The sequence below is a fragment of the Telmatherina bonti genome (assembly GCF_933228915.1).
Source record: "Telmatherina bonti genome assembly, chromosome: 23".
Lineage (NCBI taxonomy): Eukaryota > Metazoa > Chordata > Actinopteri > Atheriniformes > Telmatherinidae > Telmatherina > Telmatherina bonti.
This window is the reverse complement of record NC_136632.1, coordinates 20,953,721-20,973,973: the sequence shown is the minus strand read 5'-3', so window position 1 is coordinate 20,973,973 and position 20,253 is coordinate 20,953,721. Positions and strand designations below refer to the sequence as shown.

Below are 20,253 nucleotides of genomic sequence, written 5' to 3'. Positions count from 1 at the left end.
AAATCTTTTGTCAAAAATGTTTAGTTTATGTTTACATTAATGCTTGAATCTGAAGGTTTTGTTCTTTATTCTAAAACAAATTAATCAGTTTTCATTAATGGAGTTTAAGTGTGTGTTTTCCTGTTGTTGTTGTTGTTGTTGGCCCTGCGCTTGTCTTGCTCTACGCCCTCAACTAGAACATGCCAGACATGCTGTGGTCAAAGTCTCCCTGCTGCGCAGCCACCTCCTCAATCCCCACATAAATGAAAAAGACATGTCAAAAGGAAAGGAAAATAAACTCACACAAGCGCAGCAGACATTCAAAGAGGGCACTGAACCGTCGACACATTGAGCCCAGCTGTGTCCACGCCAAAACCAAATAAATAAAGTCAAAATCAAAAGGAAGAACGGAATCAAAGTGGGCCGCTCTCTAATCAGAGCACAATTAACCAATCTTAAATCAATTACTGCCCTAAGTTGTTGACACAGTGCATCTGCAAGATGATGAAGTGACTTCCTGCACGCACACGCAAACTGTTGTCTACAATTTTCCAAAGTGTGGTGTGCCATCCAAGGCTAATTCAGAGCACTACAAGGTTCTGAGGTTTCTCAATATCATGCTTTGGGTCTATTAAAAGCCACAAAGCCTTTAAAGTTCCTAACAAGCAGGCCAAGAGCGTGTGAGGAATAAAACGAGTGTGAAATTTCATGGAAAAACAAACAAGCTGGGCAAAAATGCTGTTTTCAAATAAAGCCGTTGTACTTTGATGATGGCCTGACACTGTATTTATGCCTTTCCACTCACATCTCCAGCTCACTTCAGTAAAACTGAAACTGGTCCAGATCGATGAGCTGCAGTGCTTCACATTTCTTTCCCCGTCAACGATTAACTAGGGAAGGGGGACGGTTCATTTTTTCTTTTGTCATGGAAGGCATGTGAATTGAATTTACATGGTCTTTGAACTCATCCCAGCTGACTCAACAAGCACTGACGTACAATGTTGTGATAGCTCATAACAGGAAATCAAAGAGCATTTAAACTGTGGCTGCGCATCCACAGGTAGTATTCACTGTATGCATGCAGGAGTAAAGCGATTCTGCTCATGATTGACATGTATCAGAGGTTCCTACTTATCTCCAAAGTTAACGCTGACTGTAGTGTAACAGCTGTTGGTGATGAAATGCTTTTAATGAGACCAAACACAAAAACACAACCTGCTTGTTGACACTTCACCCACTGCTCGAGCAGGATTAGGATACGAGATCAGATTTAAGATAATCAATTGGCTTCTTTTACTAAAGAATTGTTTTCTTTTATGAATTGGTTTATGTGAAAAGGGATTATTATAAATTACTGTTGATTATCCAGTAGATTTGTTTTTAAATGGATCAGTGGACTGGTTTGAATCAGATTATTATTGCTGAACTGCAGGGAGAATAAATATAAAATCAAGGTAAACTGAATTGAACAAAATTTTTTCAATGCAAATTTAATATTGTCTGAGCCCACCACACACACCCACACATACACACACACTTAGATGACTGGTAAGAAACACTTAAAAAGAAAAAACTCCATAAAGCTTACTAAATACATTTTAAGCGTCAAAGGATTTTTTATTTAAATAGTCAATCTAATTAAAAAAAATTAATCTAATATTTATCGCTTTTATTATTTTAGTTTATTTTTACATAATATTAAATTGGGCTTAATATGGTGCAATTCAGTATTTTTTTTCATTTTTCACCTAATTATTTTTATGTTTTTATTACATATTTTATCTTAATTTTTTTTTTTTTTCATTATATAATAAATAAAACTGCATTTTTATTATAGCCTGATAAAACATGTTTAATAAAGTTAAATGCCATTCTAATTATAAGACTTTAATTTGGATCTAATTCTCCTTTTAAATAAACTATGTCAGCTGACGCTTTGACTTGCAGGCAAGATAAACAATTAGAAAGAAAAATAAATAAATAAAGGTGTAATCAACATTTGAAAGTTATATTGGAAAAAAGAACTTATTATTGTTGTTATTATTGTTATTTTTGTTAAATGTGAACGCAATTGGATATAGAAGTAAGCAGAGACATTGCTATGCGAATGAGAAAAGATAACAGACAAATAAACAGGATAATGAGGTTTAGACAAAAAAAAGAAAGGTAAAGGAGCAGACACAAAATCAGGGGGTGAATAAGTCCAAAATAACTAAAAATCAGGAAAATAATGGATTGACTAAAAGAAGTAGAGACAAATAATCTGAAAAATAATCCTGATTTTAATTGAATTGAGAAATTCTAACAGTACATATGTGACCAAAAGGAAGAAGAAACAGCACATGTCCTTGTTGGCTCTGTGATCAGAGAGATGTGCGTCTGATTTTACACTTTACTGCCTCGTTTGAACTCAGTAACCCGGATCTAATTAGCTGCAGTTCATTACGGCTGCATCCAGTCGACATCAAATGAAGCAAGTCTCGAGGTTAAAGACAGACACATGCTGGTTTCCCCTTGCCAGGCCATAAATCCCAGTTATTGTTAGAATTAGCGGCACAAACACATGTGGTGAATCCCACTAACCTTAAGCCCCTTTTCTTTACTTAACCACAATACACAAAACATCACAACACAACAGGCAAGTTAACTGCACAGAATTACAGTGGCAATTTCCCATCAGCACGTTGCTCCAATGTGGAAAACAACAATGTCGTCAGGGAAAATTTTTCCCGGGATAAACGAGCTTTACGCAGCAGCTTCACTGAGTGAAATGGATACTAAAGGAATGGCTGAAACTTGTTCAATGACCTCCAGAGGCTGCAAAACAGAGGAAATCCCTATAGACTCCCATGTTAAAAAGACCAACTTCACAGCAGAAATAAACACGTTTACAGCCTTTATCAAAAATCCATTTTAGGTTTAATAGGTCAGGTTTACCTTCATGACAACTGTGGGGGGAGTGAATTTTTTTCTAATTCGCCCGTTTAAAAGAAATTTAATCTAGAAATTTGGCATATTTAGGGGCGTGTCCTTTTGATTGACAGGTACCTATCTTCCGCTTCAAGTAAGAAGAACGTAGAAGAACCACGGTTTTTAGCCGGTTAACGACATGACTTAGCTTTAGCCCGCTTAACTCTGTTAGCTGGTTAGCTCCTGTTATCTCTGGGTTAGCTCGGTTAGCTCTTAGCTGCAGAAAGCTCAGAGTTCGCTCAGTGTCAATCATCCGCCATGACACTCACAGTCCCCCTGTCAGCTCCGCCTCTTTGTCCATATATGTATTTTCCGGGTGAGACGACGCACATGCCCCTGCCAAGATGGCGATGGTAGGAACCGCTCACAAGCTTCAATTCAGCTCTTTAGAAACCTCTGGGTGACGTCACGGAGGCTCCGTCCATCTTTTTATATACAGTCTATGTTCTGAACTCACTCCTGCCAAATTTGCAGCAGCAGAAGCAAAGTACATCTTTTGGGTTTTTTTTTTTTACATCTGCCTTTTGATGTTTTCACACACAAGAAAATACAAAAAGATAAATGTGAGATTTTCATTCATTCACTATTCTAACCCCTTTGTCTGACGAAGGGTCGCGGGGAAGCTGGAGCCTAAACCCAGCAGTCTTTTGGGCGAAAGGCGGGGTACACCCTGGACAGCTCACCAGTCCATCGCAGGGCAAATGTGAGATATTATCAGTTTAGTGTCTTCCCAAAAAGCTTACAGTGCAAATTTGGCTGCATTTGTTTGAGCATTTGGACAAGTGTGGGGACAAACAGTAAGTGGTATATGGAAAACAGCAGAAAGGACCGCATCTAACAAGAACACACACCCCACACACACACATGAATAGTTATCCGGTGATATATTCGTACACATTGTATCATCCGGTGATGTTCCAGAGATTTTATATCAGGGCCAGGCTGGAAAGTCTGTGTAAGAAGTTCTATGCAAATATAGCAAACATTTATGTTCTGGCATGCCACTGCTGCAGAACAACCCTAGAACATTTCAGGACTCCAGTTCATGTGTGAAAGCAGATTTAGCCACAGCACAAGCCAGCCTCCTCAGGTAGTGTGTCATGTTTGGAAATCTTCCAAAATATTGGAAGAAGAAGAAAAAGAAACGACATGAAACATTTGCATAATAGCAATTAAATGTACAATATGCAATATCACGATGGCAAAAGACAGCTTGCTGCAGACCACGGGGAACTACATGGGTGTTGTACTTTAGTCCATGTGTTCTACAACACGTGCAAAAGGGCATGTACTAATGTAGCTTAACGCCATGTAGGTACTGGTTCACGGTCCAAATCCTATTTTCAGTGCAATATCAAACAAAGATACTGCATGACACATTGGCTTTCAGTAGGAAATAATTATGAAATGTGCATGACGTAGCTCTGCAGTTGCACAGCTTTGCACGTCCATAAAAAAGTCTCAACCTCTTGTATTTCTGCAATAATAGCAGAAATACATACTAAATGAAAACAAAGCTGCCCTAGCTATATAGCTAGACTATAAGAATATGTTCATTTTAAAATTCGCCTTACATAAAAATGTTTGTAATGTGGAAATATGTAAATAGAAAAAAAAAAAAAAAAAAAACTATATTCAAAACAAAGACCAGCCATACCTAAACAGTTGTGTCCATCATGGGCCAGCATGAATCCATCGTAGCACATGCACCTATAGTTGCCTGGGATGTTGATGCATTCATGGACACAGCCTCCGTTGTAGTCGTTGTCACATTCATCCATATCTGAAATGGAAACATATTTATGTTACCCCAACTTACAGCGAGCAAGTATCCCTTTGCAAATGTATGCATGCTTTGTACCAACATGTTGTTATTCTAAACGAATATATTTCCTGACTCCCGCTCATTAATGTTGGCTCTGAATGAACATGTTTGAAATGTTCAACAATGCAGATATTACTCATGTCAAAAATGTGAGAAATGCCCAAAAAAAAAAAAGTAGCAGAATGACACTACAGAAGGTTACTTTTGCGATCCCCTGCATGTGCATATGACAGTATTACACAATGTTCTGCAGACCGGCACTTTTAGGGAACAAGGTTATTTGGGTTTTGCTAATTTGAGGCTGCAACCCCGCTTTCCGTGATGAGCCAGCAAAGCATTTCCATACAACCAATGATTTTTCTAAAGTATAAAAGAGTATTATCACAATGCTCTGTGTCATTTTTTACACCTCTCTGGGGAAATAAAAGATTCATACCCACAATGAAATGAATAAATCTCTGGAACTATGAGGTCTTTTTTTTATGTTTGTGGAGTCATCATAAACAGAACACTTGAGAGATTTGTTAAGATGGGTCTTGGTTTTTCCCAGCAGTACCTGAAGGCATCAACCAGGGCTGATTTGCTGATGCCTTCCACGTGTGCCTCTTTCTATTCAAGCAGCAAGCCCAGGACTGCTGATTGCCAGATTGTCAGAGTTTCTCTGTTCGTCTCCAACACCTGCTCTCCCTAAATTCTTTTCCATCTCCTGAGTACATCCCTGCCCCACCGTTTTCCTGAACTGTTTTCCTCGAGTCTTCCTGTTGAATTGGACCTTGGACTGTTTTTTGGACTGTTTTTTTTTTTTATATAGGTCTTCTGATTCTTTTGGGTCCTGTCTTCTAAGTCGTCAAAGATGTGTAAATACCAGTACATGTAATGAAAAAATAAAGGTGGCACAAAGCAGAAATTAAAATGTTTCAGATGCCCCCAAAAACAAACAAAAAAAGAGTTTTAGGATGAAAATGTATATCTTACCTGTATCTGCAGAACAATGAGAGTACATTATCTCTTTGAAAGAGAAGCAGAACCAAACTGGAGAAGTTTTGATACATATAGACAGAATATATTTGTACAAATTGCAAAACTTATACCAGGTGACTTTAAACCATCAGCTCTGTTATTTCAACATTAAAAAAAAAAAAGCCTGTAGCACTTCATGGATGGACCTGCGTCCAACTGGACAGTCCACTAGCACCTTCCTACGATCTCCTCTACTGTTTGACTTTGTGCTTGTGTTATTCTCACTCATATGTAAGTTGCTTTGGATAAAAGCTTCTGCTAAATGACTGTAGAATAGAATAGAAAGAATAGAATAGAATAATGAAAGTATTGGAAAGCATAAGAAAAAGTGCTGCAGCATTTTTTTTTCTACCCAACAAAGTTTAAAACAAGACTGTTCCAGCAAAGATGTCCTTTGCCTAAAAGACATATTAGTGTGTCCTAATGCTGGCAAATCCAGCACCAGTCTTGCATCCAGCATCTCTACAGCCAGCACAAGTCAGCCTGATGTTGGAGGCCTGATTGTGACATTCAGTTTCTCAGTCTAGAAACGTAACCGGACAACAGCAGCTCCACAAATGTACATAATCATTGTCAGTGTGCCGTCAAAACACGGCAGAAGCATGAAGTTTAAGGATGGAAAGTTTTGTTCAATTAATTATTAAAGCCTAGCACACATTACAGGGTTACTCGAACCGTCACAGATTTAGGAACCACAGGCTTGATAACAAAAGACAGATCTCACAACATCACTCTCTTCTGATCTTATAGTGTGTGGTGTGCACTGTGGAGCACACCATGCCAAGCGGTTCTTCAGCAGAGTAACCGGTTCTTTGCACGCACTATTCCAAATGTGGCATAGTCAAACAAGACTTCAGTGTAAACAAACTTGGGAAACAAACAGGAAGGAGTATTGATGGTTGTTTTCAGACCCTTTTGTCTGAAACGCACAACAAAGAAGTTCAATTCTGGACAAAGTCATGGAGACGGAGTGAATGTGGGCAGCATGCATTACAGCGTAAGTAAGTACCAAATGTCACAAATATTACAGATTGTTGGAGAGCAGGGCTGTGCGCTAGATGCTAGCACCAATGATAGCAAATCAAAAATATCAGTAATGTCACCACAACCATTGCAAACTATCAGTGATTATTTTACACACTGTGTGTCCTCGCTTCCTCTTGGAGCACCACACACACACACACACACACTACAGGATTGTTAGTTGCAAATATTAAACAATCTCTCCTTCTGAGCAAATCAGACTGGATGAAATCACTCCTAACACACCCCACACTACAGGAAAATTAGATGAGATGTTGTTTGCAAACATCGGACAATCGAGCTTTTGCTGTATTGATCGTAACAGGTCGATCAGGACTAAAATCACCCGGATTATTCTGCCTTCACTAGGAATTCTAGGATTTTTACCACATTCAGCAATTTAGAAGTAGGCGTCTTAAAATTAAGACTGGATGTTTTTTTAATTGAGCAAATAAGGAAATAATGAATATCTAACCAACTGCAGATCTGTAAGCTCAGGTTTACTCTTTTCACAAAGAACACAACCAGAATGTCAGGATCAGTTTGTGACTCCAGTCTTTAGTTGTTTGGTGAACAGAACTCTCGCGGAAGGATACTGTCTGGGACTCAAGTAGTCAGGTTTGATTGATGGTACAAATGGTACAAAGCAGGAATGCAAAGTTGGTACACAGCAGCCATGGGCAACAAGCACACAGAAACAGTGGCATGGCTCCACATCCTGTTTGTGGACATAACGTAGGCCTGGACACTGAGCAGATCCAAACGCTGTCTGACATTACACAGTTGCACCACATTCACAGGTACCAGCAACATAATTCATGCAGATTCAATCTCATGTACAGTTAACATTCAGAAAGACTAATATATGGCCGGTGAAGAGATAAAGATTCTTAAAAGAATGAACATAATACATGTGCATTAATACAATTATGTAACACAGCAAAATAGTAGGTTTTAATTTATACCAATTTCTGGCAAAAACAAAAACAAAAAAAAAAACACTGCCTTCCACCTTGAAGTTAATGGGGAAGGTTAATATCTTTCCCCTTACTTTCAAGGTTATAAGCTTTAAACATTTCTTTTGAGCCTAAATGAATTAATTTCTTTAACACTTTCGAGAAGTGCTGATGTCTTTGTTCAACATGATGTATCCCTTTTTAGAGTAATGATGCATTAAAGGAGTGGAGATACATTCACATGTGAGATACATTCACATACAGATTGGGTCTAGTTTGACCTAGACGATGAAAATCCATGAAAAATTTACATTTTAGTTATTTGCAAGAAGTGTAAAATTCGTCGGTGACTTGAGAACCAACATATTTGATCATTTTGAACAAAATATTCTCAAATTTCTGTGCAAAATAAAGTCAGATTAGGTGATAAAAAGATAATGCATGTTGGATGAAATATGGTCTGAAGTGTCCACAGGTTCATGACTACGGCACAGAAATTAAATGGAGAGAGAAAAGACAATAATCGGAAGTAGTTTTATGAAGTCTTCTTAGTCTGCTGACGTAATGTGATTCCACTCATCTTTTGAAGAAGTTGGTCCCTGAAAATCCATAAAGATTTATATCTGGATGAGTGCAGATGCGTGTTCACTTAACTATGACTGAAAACTTGTAATTTCCCTTCTGTTATAGGAAGAGCCAAGACACTCTCTCTCTCCCTCTCTCTCTCATTCTCTCTCTCTCTCTGTATATATATATATATATATATATATATATATATATATATATATATATATATATATATATATACACATACACACACATATATATATATATATATATATATATATATATATATATATATATATATATATATATATATATATATATATATATATATATATACACATACACACATATATATATATATATATATATACATATATATATATATATATATATATATATATATATATATATATAGATATATATATATATATATGTATATATATATATATATATATATATATATATATAGATATATATATATATACACACGGTATATTTTGAGGGATTTTATATATCAGTTTAAAACCTGTATCTGGATTTAGATTATGCCTACTAAACTACTAAATGACAGGGAATTTTTTCCTTTCTTTCTGATACATTTCCACCGACCAGCAGCAGCAGTCTGTCAAAAATGTACTACGATAATGGTCCGAGATGCTTGCATGAGGTGTCTGTATCTATATATAAAACCTGTGCTTCAGTGAATTTGACCTTCTCCACTCAGTGTGAACAAGGAAGATGCAGACAAGAGATTAAAAAAAAAAAAAAAAAAAAAAACAGTAAGGGAAGGATGTGTATGGGCAGAAACTGTGTTGGGTGGGATCAGTTTCTGAGTGTGTGAAGGTAGCCAGTAAGAAGAGTGGCTGGCTGATGACGAAGGTGCAGACACCAGGCAGACAATGGCCTAGTAATTGTCTGACGCTTTTCATCTCAGTCTCCCAAACGTGCTTTGTCCCTCGCCATCTACTGTTCCCATGTGATGCTCTGTTTCCGTCTCTATCTGTTAAACAGGGTAGGAATGTGTCACCATGGCACTCAGTAAGGCAAAAACTTAGAGCTGCATCATCTCAAGCTTCTTTCATTATATTTTACAAACTAAACACATATGTATAAATTTACCTGTCAGTATTAAAACATAATAGCTATTCCTCACTAAATGTAAAATGGCAATCATGACACTAAAAAAAACAGAGCCCACTAACACCTTACTTTCCTTGTACTGATTGAAAACACTGATCAAATCAGCTGCTAAAACTGAAAAATCATCCATGAAGTCGCTCCAGCTGCTCAATCCCATCCAGGTGCCTGTATGAAGAAATCTGAAGACAATCACATGCAAACTCCACACAGCAAACCCCCAGCCAGGCTTCATTTTAAAAATCCTGACTGTGTTTATGTTTGTTTTATGATTGATCGCCACTTGCAAAGACAGACTCTTTGCAGAAAGTTAGACTTTGGACAAATCTTGAAAAAAAGTCACGCAGTGATTATAAAAAGCATCTACTCATTTGATCAGCTGATTGTTTTATTTTTCAAGTTACAGAGTGAATAATCACTCCTTTTGTATTGTCTATAACTGCTTCTGTCAACACTGTCTGTAAACACACCTCTGCCAATCCTAAAGTTCTGAAAGCAGTTTTAATATTTCATGTATGATTAACTTGCTCTGGAGCAGGTTTGGTTCCAGCATACACTGTCATAGTGATGCACTGAGAATAAAGTGTTAAAACACACACGACCTCAATTAGACAGTAATCCTGGGAGTATTCAGTGACAATGGCTCAAGAAAGAGAGACCCACCTGAAAAAGTCATACTCAAACTAGCATAATTTCCTAATTAAGCTTAAAGTCATTCCACAAATGCAGTACGGCCTTGTTTAATCTATACTGATTGAAGACAGACTTGCATAGTCTCTGTGCACACACCTGGGATTTTTAAAAAGCCTAAATGAACGGAAGAAGGAAAAGTTGATTAAATGAGACGAAATGACCGTTTCCCTCACCAGCAGATTAAAAACTGCTGGTGGTCTGGATAATTACAAACATTTTATCACCAAAAATAAGCAAAAACTTCAGTCATTACCAGAACCAGGGTGATGGCACGACAGAAAAATATCAGTAGACCAAATGTGTAGATAATTGAAGTGTTTTGTGTGCTGGTGTATTTCACTTTATAATATGCATGGGGTAAAGTACAGTTACCTCGTGAAAAGAGAGGCTGATTTAGATCTGAAGCACTCAGGTTTAAACACCCACACTGACAAGAAAATCGACCTCTTTAGGACTGGAAATGTAACAGAGCAGCCAACTATACCAAGTGCAACTTGGATGAGTTATAAGCAGATAAAAGATTTCTCAATTAGGAATAACAAAAACTAGTATTTATTGTTCCATAAGATTTTTTTTTTATTCTTTGTCAAATGTTCTACTGTATCCTCATCTTTCTTTCAATTTACTGATGAATATGTGACGATGTTGCCAGTCTAATATCGACATTTGTCTGACCACATAACACATACCGTTCAGACAATACATAAGAAATATGGAAAAGATGGTGTCCACTACTTTCTCTCAAGGCATCAGTTTCATGATTCTCATAATATGCTAATGCCTACCCTAAATGCATTCATTCCATTTATGTATTTTTTCTTAAATATATGATGCCACTTGTTCTGGCCACTGCCAGTCAAAGGTTTGGGAACATTTATCTTTTGGAAATAATGGGAATGTGTGTCCAAACTTATGAGTACTACTGACTGTCTTGACATTTGCAATAATATGGCTTTAATTTCATTCATCTAACCGCTTAATCCAACGAAGGGTCGCGGGGAAGCTGGAGCCTATCCCAGCAGTCTTTAGGCGACAGGCAGGGTACACCCTGGACAGCTCGCTAGTCCATCGCAGGGCCACACAGAGACAAACAACCACTCACAGGGAGAACATGCAAACTCCACACAAAAAAGCTACTGTCCAAACCTCACCCCAAGCCAAGGACTGAACCAGTGACCTTTTTGCTGTGAGGCCACAGTGCTAACCATTATGCCACTGTTCAGCCCTGGCTTTAATTTAGTTTAGAAAAATGAAAATGCTGTCATGCAATTTAAAAAGTTGCATATTATGCAAAATCCACTTTTTAGAGGTATTTTAGTAGTCATACTTGTTCCCAAAGGTTGGGTATGGGCCCAAAAGTGAGAAAATTCTGGCACCTCTCTTGATTGCTCCACATTTTAGCAAAAGTGAGTGAGATCTTTCCCTTTGTGACTTCATGAAAGAAAATAACTACTCCACCCAGCTGTCCAGGGTGTACCCTGCCTTTCACCCAAAGACTGCTGGGATAGGCTCCAGCTCCCCGCGACCCTGAATTGGATAAAGCGGTTAGGAAATTGAATGAATGAATGAATGACTATTCCTCGTGGTAATGGATATTGCCATTGACCCATACCCTGGCTAGCTAAATCAGCCCTCAAAAATCACTAAGAGGGTGCCAGCGAATCCTCTCCCTGAGAATGAGTGGAGTGGGCGTGGACAGGCACCACTAATGAACAATTCAAGGTTCAGACACAGAAACAGCATATTCTCAGTACAGCTCATTTGAGCAACTTTTGGAATAGCTGAAACTAAGTACTAAGGCTGAATTCAGAGGTAATACTCTTTGAAAAGAATGTTGTTGGACATCTGACACCCATATGAAATTGCTGGGGAAAAAAAGTATAATTCTGGACCTTTTAATTGATTTTAATATGATTTCATTACAAGACATTAGTGCACTTGACAGTCAGCCTAGTCCAGAGAGGACTTGCCCACTAGCTCTAGTTACCATGGTAACTTTGCTGGGACTCATTTAAACATGTTTCATCTGCGATTGGATCCAGTGGCCTCAGGTGTAGCAATGACTGCAAAACAAGGTAACAAATAAAAATTTGTGTGTCTTTTAGGCATTAATTATACCAAACCGTGCTTTGACACCTATCTAACAAAGCTGGTGCTTTGTTCAGAGGGTCTCATTTCACACGGACATACACAGTTGTTTTGTCAATTCAGAGGAATTGTGGGAAAGAAAACAATTGGCAGCTGCCATATTTGTGGACCCACAACCTGTAGATAACTCATTAAATTAAAGAATGCCAATAGAAATAAAATAGAAAACAGTTTTTAATTATATAATTTCATTTATTTTTTTATTTAACCAGGTAGAATCAGTTGAGAGCAACTTCTTATTTACAATGATGACCTGGCAAATGATATATGTTTCTGTCACTGACCTTTGATTTTACTACACACAGCACCTTTAAATGTTAGTATAATAAAAAAAAATTTAAAAAAGGGGCCAAATAGAAGTAAACTAAATCCAACATATTTACCTACATACTTCATGTTACTAAATGTAAAAAAAAAACAATTCTTCAAGAGCATTTCTAAAAATATGTTTAGTATGTAGCAGAGAGAACCTGACGGAAAAGTGCTGCTTCTATGTTCTGCATCTATTTAAATGTCTTGGATTCGCATAATCTCTCAGATAGTGACTCTGTACTGCATATGTGTACTTTGTTCACAAAGTTGTTGCTTGTCTGATTTGTTTGTTGTTCTTTACAACCTTAGTGCCTGATATAAACTGATCCTTGCTCTGAACTAGCAAGTACTGCTGTGGTGCTAGCACCAGCTTTCCTGTCCCTGTGGTCAGTTTGTCAGTTTCCGAGTGGGAGTAGGAAAGAGGAGCTGCATTCATTCCCAACACTGGCATGACATAAACTGTACGTTTGATATTTTTTTGTGGAGCAGCTGGCAAATTGTTGAAAAGCAGAAAGTAAACCTGGCAGGAAGAAAAAAGGGTGATGTGGTTTAAATCCAGAGCTTCAGGTCCTTCCTTTTAAAGGTGATCAAACCTGATGAAATGGCAAGCAGCAGCAGCTGATGCTGAGATATACACAGCTACAGGAGTTCATGGGCTGGGGGACTCTTCAGCATTGGACCACCTTCCTATAACAAACATTTCAATCCTCTTCCTTTCTTCTTACTTCACTTTTTTATAATCTGTCTGCTCTGACAGCATAGCCTCAGTGTCGTAACATCTCAGCTCCAAGGTTGTCCATTACATGCCCAAAAGTTCATAAATTTAGTTTAAATTTTCTCCACCATGTTTAAATTTGCTCTTGTCCAACTTTCATTCTTCATGTCTTCTTTTGAACTCATTCAGGCAACGGTGAGGCTTTGGTAAGTTTAACTAGCTAGCTTGCACATGTAAAAAAAGCAGCCCCCAATTCCATATTGACCAAACATAACAGGTGCCAAAACTGCCAGAAGTGAGAACCCTTAAAGCATGCAGGATGGTGAGCAACAATGACCGCAACCTGAGCTGCAAAAACTGCACGGAAAAGAGAGAAGACTGGGGCTGTGTCCAAATGTCCACCCCACTCCCTACATAGTACCCCATATTGCGATCAAGCCATTTTCTAGGAGTGTCCGAATATCCAGAGAGAAAAACAAGTAGTGCACTCAAAATTACGCACAATGCATGTTGAACTGTAGTGAGCATCAATGCTCATTATACAGGTCAATATAGACTACAATGCATTGCAGCCAGAGGTTAAAGTGGTGCAAGTGACACAAAAGTCAAAGTAGGTTAAGAAAAAATAAACTTATAGATCATTTTACCTCCTTATTTGTTGAATAAATATGCAACAAAGAAAGAATGAAATACAATATAAGAAAATAGAATGGTCACGTGATCTGCAACAATGAGAAAATTACCGTCATCATGTCAGAATCACTAGTAATTAGTAAGCCGGCGACGCAGAGCGTTGGAGACAAGGAGGTGATGGCATTGCACCTAGCAACAATTGGTGGGGTGCACCTTGAACAGGTCGCAAGGCCATCACAGAGGCAAACGAGACCATTTAGCATTACTAGTTAAAATAATGTGTTTCCTCTCATAATGAAGAATGGGAAGAACACACTTCCCAGAAAGGCCCCTGCAAAGTGATGCTGCTAACCACCATGCCACTATGCGGCCATGTGTTTTTGACAAGCTCATATGATTTATGACCATATTATATGATGCCAAAACTTGGTGCTGTATCTCACCCTAATGCCAGAGATTCACTCTGTTTAATATTTGTGTCTTTTAAAAAGAATGTTTAGATTTAGTGGTATCATATCTAAAGGCTTGACAATTCATATTATTGCAATTTTTATAGCTATACAAACAATGTTTATATTCCAAAATCTTCATCTTCCAACAAAATATTGCTGATTTTAAATGATTAATCCCATCATGAACTTTTGAATGTTCAACTCTGAGCTTAGCAAGTAAATGCCCAACATCTGAGTTGTTAGAAGTTCACAAACTTTCTTCATAAACAGGGAGACACCTCTGGCACTGTTTGCACAAACACACACAAACACACACACATGAACCCGTGTGCACTCAAGGCAGCCTTGAGTGATGCACAGCTCCTCCCACGTACTCTTCATTTGACAGCAGAAGGATAAAAGTTCAAATTTTTCCATAACAAGCCAGCAGTATCAGCTTGTGGAAAAGTCTGCAGAGAGGGCAGCATTCATAATCACCAGATCAGATTTCAGTGGAGAGCAGAATCGGTGAAACACACTGGAGTGAGAAAATGGCTCATGTGCAGACAGCACTGATGTGAGGAGAGGTCGGAAGTTAGTAAATTAGAAGAGAGGCATCTAAAGTCTAAGTGAAACTGGCATGTATCTGGGATGTGATCCTGCTGAAGGGTCGGGGTAAGACAATGTGGCCAAGAAGCTGCTTATAGCAGAAAGACTGAAAGCACAGGTTGTATCCCTTGGTCACCGGCGCTTGAATCTCAAGTATTATAAAAGCTTGTCAAAAGTCAAGTCACAATATGGCACGCAGATTGCTGTTCTGTATGCTGAGATGCTGGACAGGACAGGTTAAAAAAAAAAAAAAAAAAGTCAAGTCACAGTTTTTTGGGTGTGGCACCACCATAGACTGTATATAAAGAGATGGACGGAGCCTCTGTGACGTCACCCACAGGTTTCTAAAGAGCTGAATTGAAGCTCGGTGGGCGGTTCCTACCATCGCCATCTTGGCAGAGGCATGCGTGTCATCTCGCCCGAAAAATACATATATGGGCAAAGAGGTGGAGCTGAGAGGGCAGCCGTGAGCGTCATGGCGGATGATTGACATCGAGCGAACTCCGAGCTTTCTGTAGCTAAAAGCTAACCAAGCTAACCACCACCTAAAGGAGGTAAGCGGGCTAAAGCTAAGTCACATTGTTAACCGGATAAAAACCGCAGTTGTTCTACGTTTTTCTTACTTGAAGCCGGAGATTGGTAACATTCAATCAAAAGGACACGCCCCTAAATTTGCCGAACTTCGAGAGTTTGAAAAAAATTCACTTCCCCCACAGTTGTCATGAAGGTAAACCTGACCTATAAACCGAAAATGGATTTTTGAACCAGGCTATAAACATGTTTATTTCTGCCGTGAAGTTGGTCTTTTTAACATTGGAGTCTATGGGGATTTGCTCTGTTTTGCAGCCCCTAGTGGATGAAGGGGGAACTTCAGTTTTATGCACTTCTGCATAGGCTTCACTTTTAACCGCCGGAGGTTGTCGCTTGGGCACCACACAAACTTACATCTCTCCATCAACTTTAAATATCGCAACTTATGTTTTATTTGTTCTTTTACAGTTACGTTGTCACCAAATGTACATGCTATTAATGGTTCATTAAAAAGTAGATCTAAAAGTCCTGTCCTGGATGGCTTCTGCATATTTAGCATTTAGTTTGAGAGGGGAAAAAACAAATCCTTTGATATTTTTGTTTACTGTATATCTTTATTTACTGCTCCACTCTCATTTCTGTGTTATATCTTGCCCAAACTGGAGGAAACTCTCTGCAAGTGTTTCTGCAAGAGAACATCAAAGCTTTCAAAAACTCAACATACGGTCAATCGCTATTGTGATTACGGACCCAAGTGAGTCTTCCAGGCCCTGATCCTAATCCAAGTCTTTTAATAGGGAGTATTTCCCAACAGCATTTCATTAGCTCTGAGTCCTGAACACTTTCTTAATTCATTTCAATAGACACTGTGTTGTCATTCATCACATATAACTATGCAGTGTCTCAGTTATGCAAATACAACATCTTCCTGGGAAGTGCTGTGATGACCAAGCTGAAAGCATTCACTGTTGCTAGCAGCTGGTCTGCACATCAAAGGAAAAAACATTATGATGCCTTACATGTTTGATTGTATAACTTTATAAGGATAAGCTACTCAACTGCTTTTGCAACTGTATTTTGGATACTGTCTACACTGAATATGTGCAAGTATCCAGAAAAGCAAACTAGATGTTTGATGTGTGCACAGTGTGTATCACACCAGTCCAAGTTTGGCAGCATATTTTTCTTCCTACTGAATAAGTAGGCGTCTTTGAACTATTTCTAAATACCTTTTCATTATGTGTGGACTGTATTCCACAGCTCTTACCATCTTCTTATTTAAAAGTCACAAACATTCTTGTTTTTTTGCTGCTGAGTCAAAGACAATGCAAGAATAAATAAAGGACAACTTCCTTTATTTCTCCATCTGTGTTTGTTCTGTCTTTGTGATAATATATTTTTTGTACAGTCCCGATTAAGACCAATTAAAAAAACACTAGAATTTACTTTTCGCATATTTGGACCTCAATGAGAATTTAAGTAGTGCTACAATATGCAAAAGCAAGAAGAAATAGTAATTTATTGAAAACAACAATTAAACTGAAATACGCTGTTTATCAGCTGATCAAAAGTTTTAAAAAATAACAAAAAACTCTCCAAATCAGATCAAAAATGTAATGTGTAGTTCCACCGTTCTTGTTAATCACTTCAAAAATTCATCTGGGCATGCTTTATGCGAGTGTTTCCAGGAGGCTAGCGGAACATTGCTCCAAGTGGTGAAGATGGCTTCACGAAGGGCATCAACTGTCTGGAACTGATGGTCATATTTATTAACTCCCCTTGCCATACATTCACAAATGTTCTCTATGGGATATAAATAAGGGGAACATGCAGGATGGTCCAAAAGAGTTATTCTTCCTGAAGAAGTCCTTTGTCAAGTGAGCATTGTGAACTGCAGTGTTGTCCTGTTGAAAAACCCGGCTGTTACCACACATACGTGGGCTTTTAGTAGTGAGGGATGTCCGCTGCTACATCTGCACGTAACAAGCCGCCGTCTGATGACCTTGCACCACCTGAAGCTCCTCTGTTCCACTGAATGAAAAAGCACCCCAGATCATGATGGACCCAGATAGAAAACATCTCAAGTGGGATCTCATTGTTGTGTCAGTAACGTTGGAAGTCATCTGGACCATCAAGGTTAAATTTTTTCTCATCAGAGAATAAAACTTTTTTCCACCTTTTAATGCCCCATGTTTGATGTGTAAATGGGCAGTTTTGTAGCGTTTAAGGGGACGAGTCTTTGAATTTTTTTTTTTTTTTTTAATCCCTTTTCCCGCAGATGCCGATGATGGTTATTGTGCTGCTGTCAGCACCAGCAAGGGCCTTAATTTGGGTTGAGGATGGCCCTGTGTCTAGATGGACAGCCAATCGGTTCCTCCGGCTCAGTGCAGGTGTAATTTTTTGGGTCTGCCACTTGACTTTTTTGTTCCATGATGCTCAGGATGTTTCAAAAAAATTTAGAGTGACTGTCTTACTGCATTCAACCTCAGCAGCAATGGCACGCTTCGAGAGGCCTTGCTTATGCTGTCAAGGTCATGGTGGAGGTGAGGAACCAAATGCAGGAATAGGAGCCAGAGATGCAGAGTCTAGACATTTAATTCCAAAAGAAACCAAAGGCAAGTAAACACAGGACGCAAACACACACAATGGACCAGCAATGGGAACAGAAACCAAGGGGTTTAAATGCAGGGAAACCCAACAAGACAAAGGTGAAATGGATGAAATTAATGAGAGCAGGTGAATCTAACGAATGGGAACAAAGACTAAACAAGATACAAGACACAAGTGAACAAAACAGAGAAGACTACAAACTAAAACAGAAAACCAGAACCAAAGGTACAAAACACACATCATGACATATGCAGATCGACAAGCCGACCAGGTTCAAGAAAAGAAAACTTCTTAGCTTTAGGAAGGCATGACTGTGTGAAAGCTGGACAGAAAATGAGAATTCTGAGCAGATTTTGGCTTTTATAGCCTGTGGTCTTAAACTTTAGATCAGCTGAACGGCCTATATTGTTGTTTTCAATAAATTACTTTTTCAAAGTGTTTTCGTCACACTCCCCCCTTCTTGCTTTTGCATATTGTAGCTCTACTTAAAATCTCATTGAGATCTAAATATGTAAAAGGTAAATTCTAGCAATTTTTCAACTGGTCTTAGGATTTTAATCAGGACTGTGCCTTTTTCAGCTCTCCTTCCATTACCTCCAGCCACCCACCTATAAGGGGTTTGCAGTTCTGGGGGTAGTCGTGAATGATCACAAAAGGGGCATTGGTTCTTAAGAATGAATCTAGAGTATGCCATCGAATTATTGCGCCCTTTTTACACCTTCCCTTGTTTATCTCACATAGCAGAAAGATAGAATAATGCAACTGAAATAGGCCTTTTGTTTTACTCTAAATGGTTCTTAATTAATAAATGTATGCAAGTATGGTAAGTACTTTAGTGGTAAAAGCTGAATTGACACTTGTCTACTTGCTATATAAAAAGCATACCCCTAATACAACCCGACTGTGAAGAAACTATACAATAGTGATATATTTCCATGTTTTATCAGACTGTTCAATGTCTGATTCTATGTATATGTATTCTATGTATAATTCTATGTCTGGAGTGATGCTGATAGTAAAGAGGCAGAGATGACCTGAGAGATTTGGAGTGTTTGTAGATGCTCTGCTTCCAGGTGCTTCCAGGAATAGCTGAGCTGCTAATGGTGCTGGATAGCAAAGTGGGCAATAATGCCTGTTGATGGAAAACACAGCCAGCCAATTATAGAGTCCATATCTAATCACCAGGGTCAGGGGTGACCTCTCATCCGCCATCTGCTTTAATTTGGAGTCCTTGTCACAAGCTTTTTTCCTTTAACTGAGATGAGGAGGTAGGTTATTTATAGGGCAGATGTGTCCTATGCACATGAAAAAGATCTAAATCTTCAATGTGAAATATTGATGTGATTGATAATATTTCAGCTCCATTCAAGTAGCGTTAAAGTCTCTCACACACAAAAAGAAACACACACACTAATTCAAAGAATGGCTGGCTGAAGTAATGTCATCAAGTCAAATCAAAATTTATTTGTATTATTTGCATCTTTCATACATAAAGTAGCGCAAAGTGCTTTACATATATTAGAACAACAAGTAAAACAATTAGAAATATAATCATTCACACACACATACTGAACACACTCCCAATCCCACGTTGCATGGCAAAACTCTAAAGTAATCTTCTGTCTCTTTAACCATAATAATAAAAATAATAAAAATAACAGAATAAACATCTGGCTTGGCAAATTCAGGGTAAAAGCCTGGCAGCTCAGGTCTGCTCTGACACCAACTTTATCACATTCCTGAACAGTTCAAAACCTTGTACTGTTTCCGCATAGAGGTCAGGAAAGATATAGTTATTCAGAATGTCTCTTTCAGACAGTGCAAAGTGTTTTATGTATGTCCCTGTGTGATCTGCTCATGCACATCTAAAAGGTCACTTTTACAAGAATGAGACTAAACAGAAATAAAAAAAAAAGATTTGACTTGATCAAGTGTTTTTTTTTTTAGATTAGACTGCATTGAGATAAAGTGCAAATAATAACTTTTAATTCCAAAGAATTTGTAACAAATCATCACCGAAACGTATATTTATATGTATATATATATATATATATATATATATATATATATATATATATATATATACATATAAAT

The 20,253-nt window shown here is 38.2% G+C and overlaps 2 protein-coding genes across 3 annotated transcripts in view; both read right to left on the bottom strand.

Moving 5' to 3' along the window:
• Positions 1-20,253, bottom strand: part of scube1 (signal peptide, CUB domain, EGF-like 1) — a gene marked incomplete at its 5' end in the record, with an annotated part of 128,670 nt that overhangs the window by 101,923 nt on the left and 6,494 nt on the right. For both annotated transcript variants that reach the window (XM_079263456.1, XM_079263457.1), the window contains one exon: positions 4,607-4,732. In XM_079263456.1, coding sequence (XP_079119582.1) covers positions 4,607-4,732 — 126 coding nt within the window. The remainder of the gene's footprint in view (positions 1-4,606; positions 4,733-20,253) is intronic.
• The window catches only part of mpped1 (metallophosphoesterase domain containing 1), a gene marked incomplete at both ends in the record, with an annotated part of 231,372 nt that overhangs the window by 206,096 nt on the left and 5,023 nt on the right, over positions 1-20,253 (bottom strand). The window lies entirely within an intron of this gene.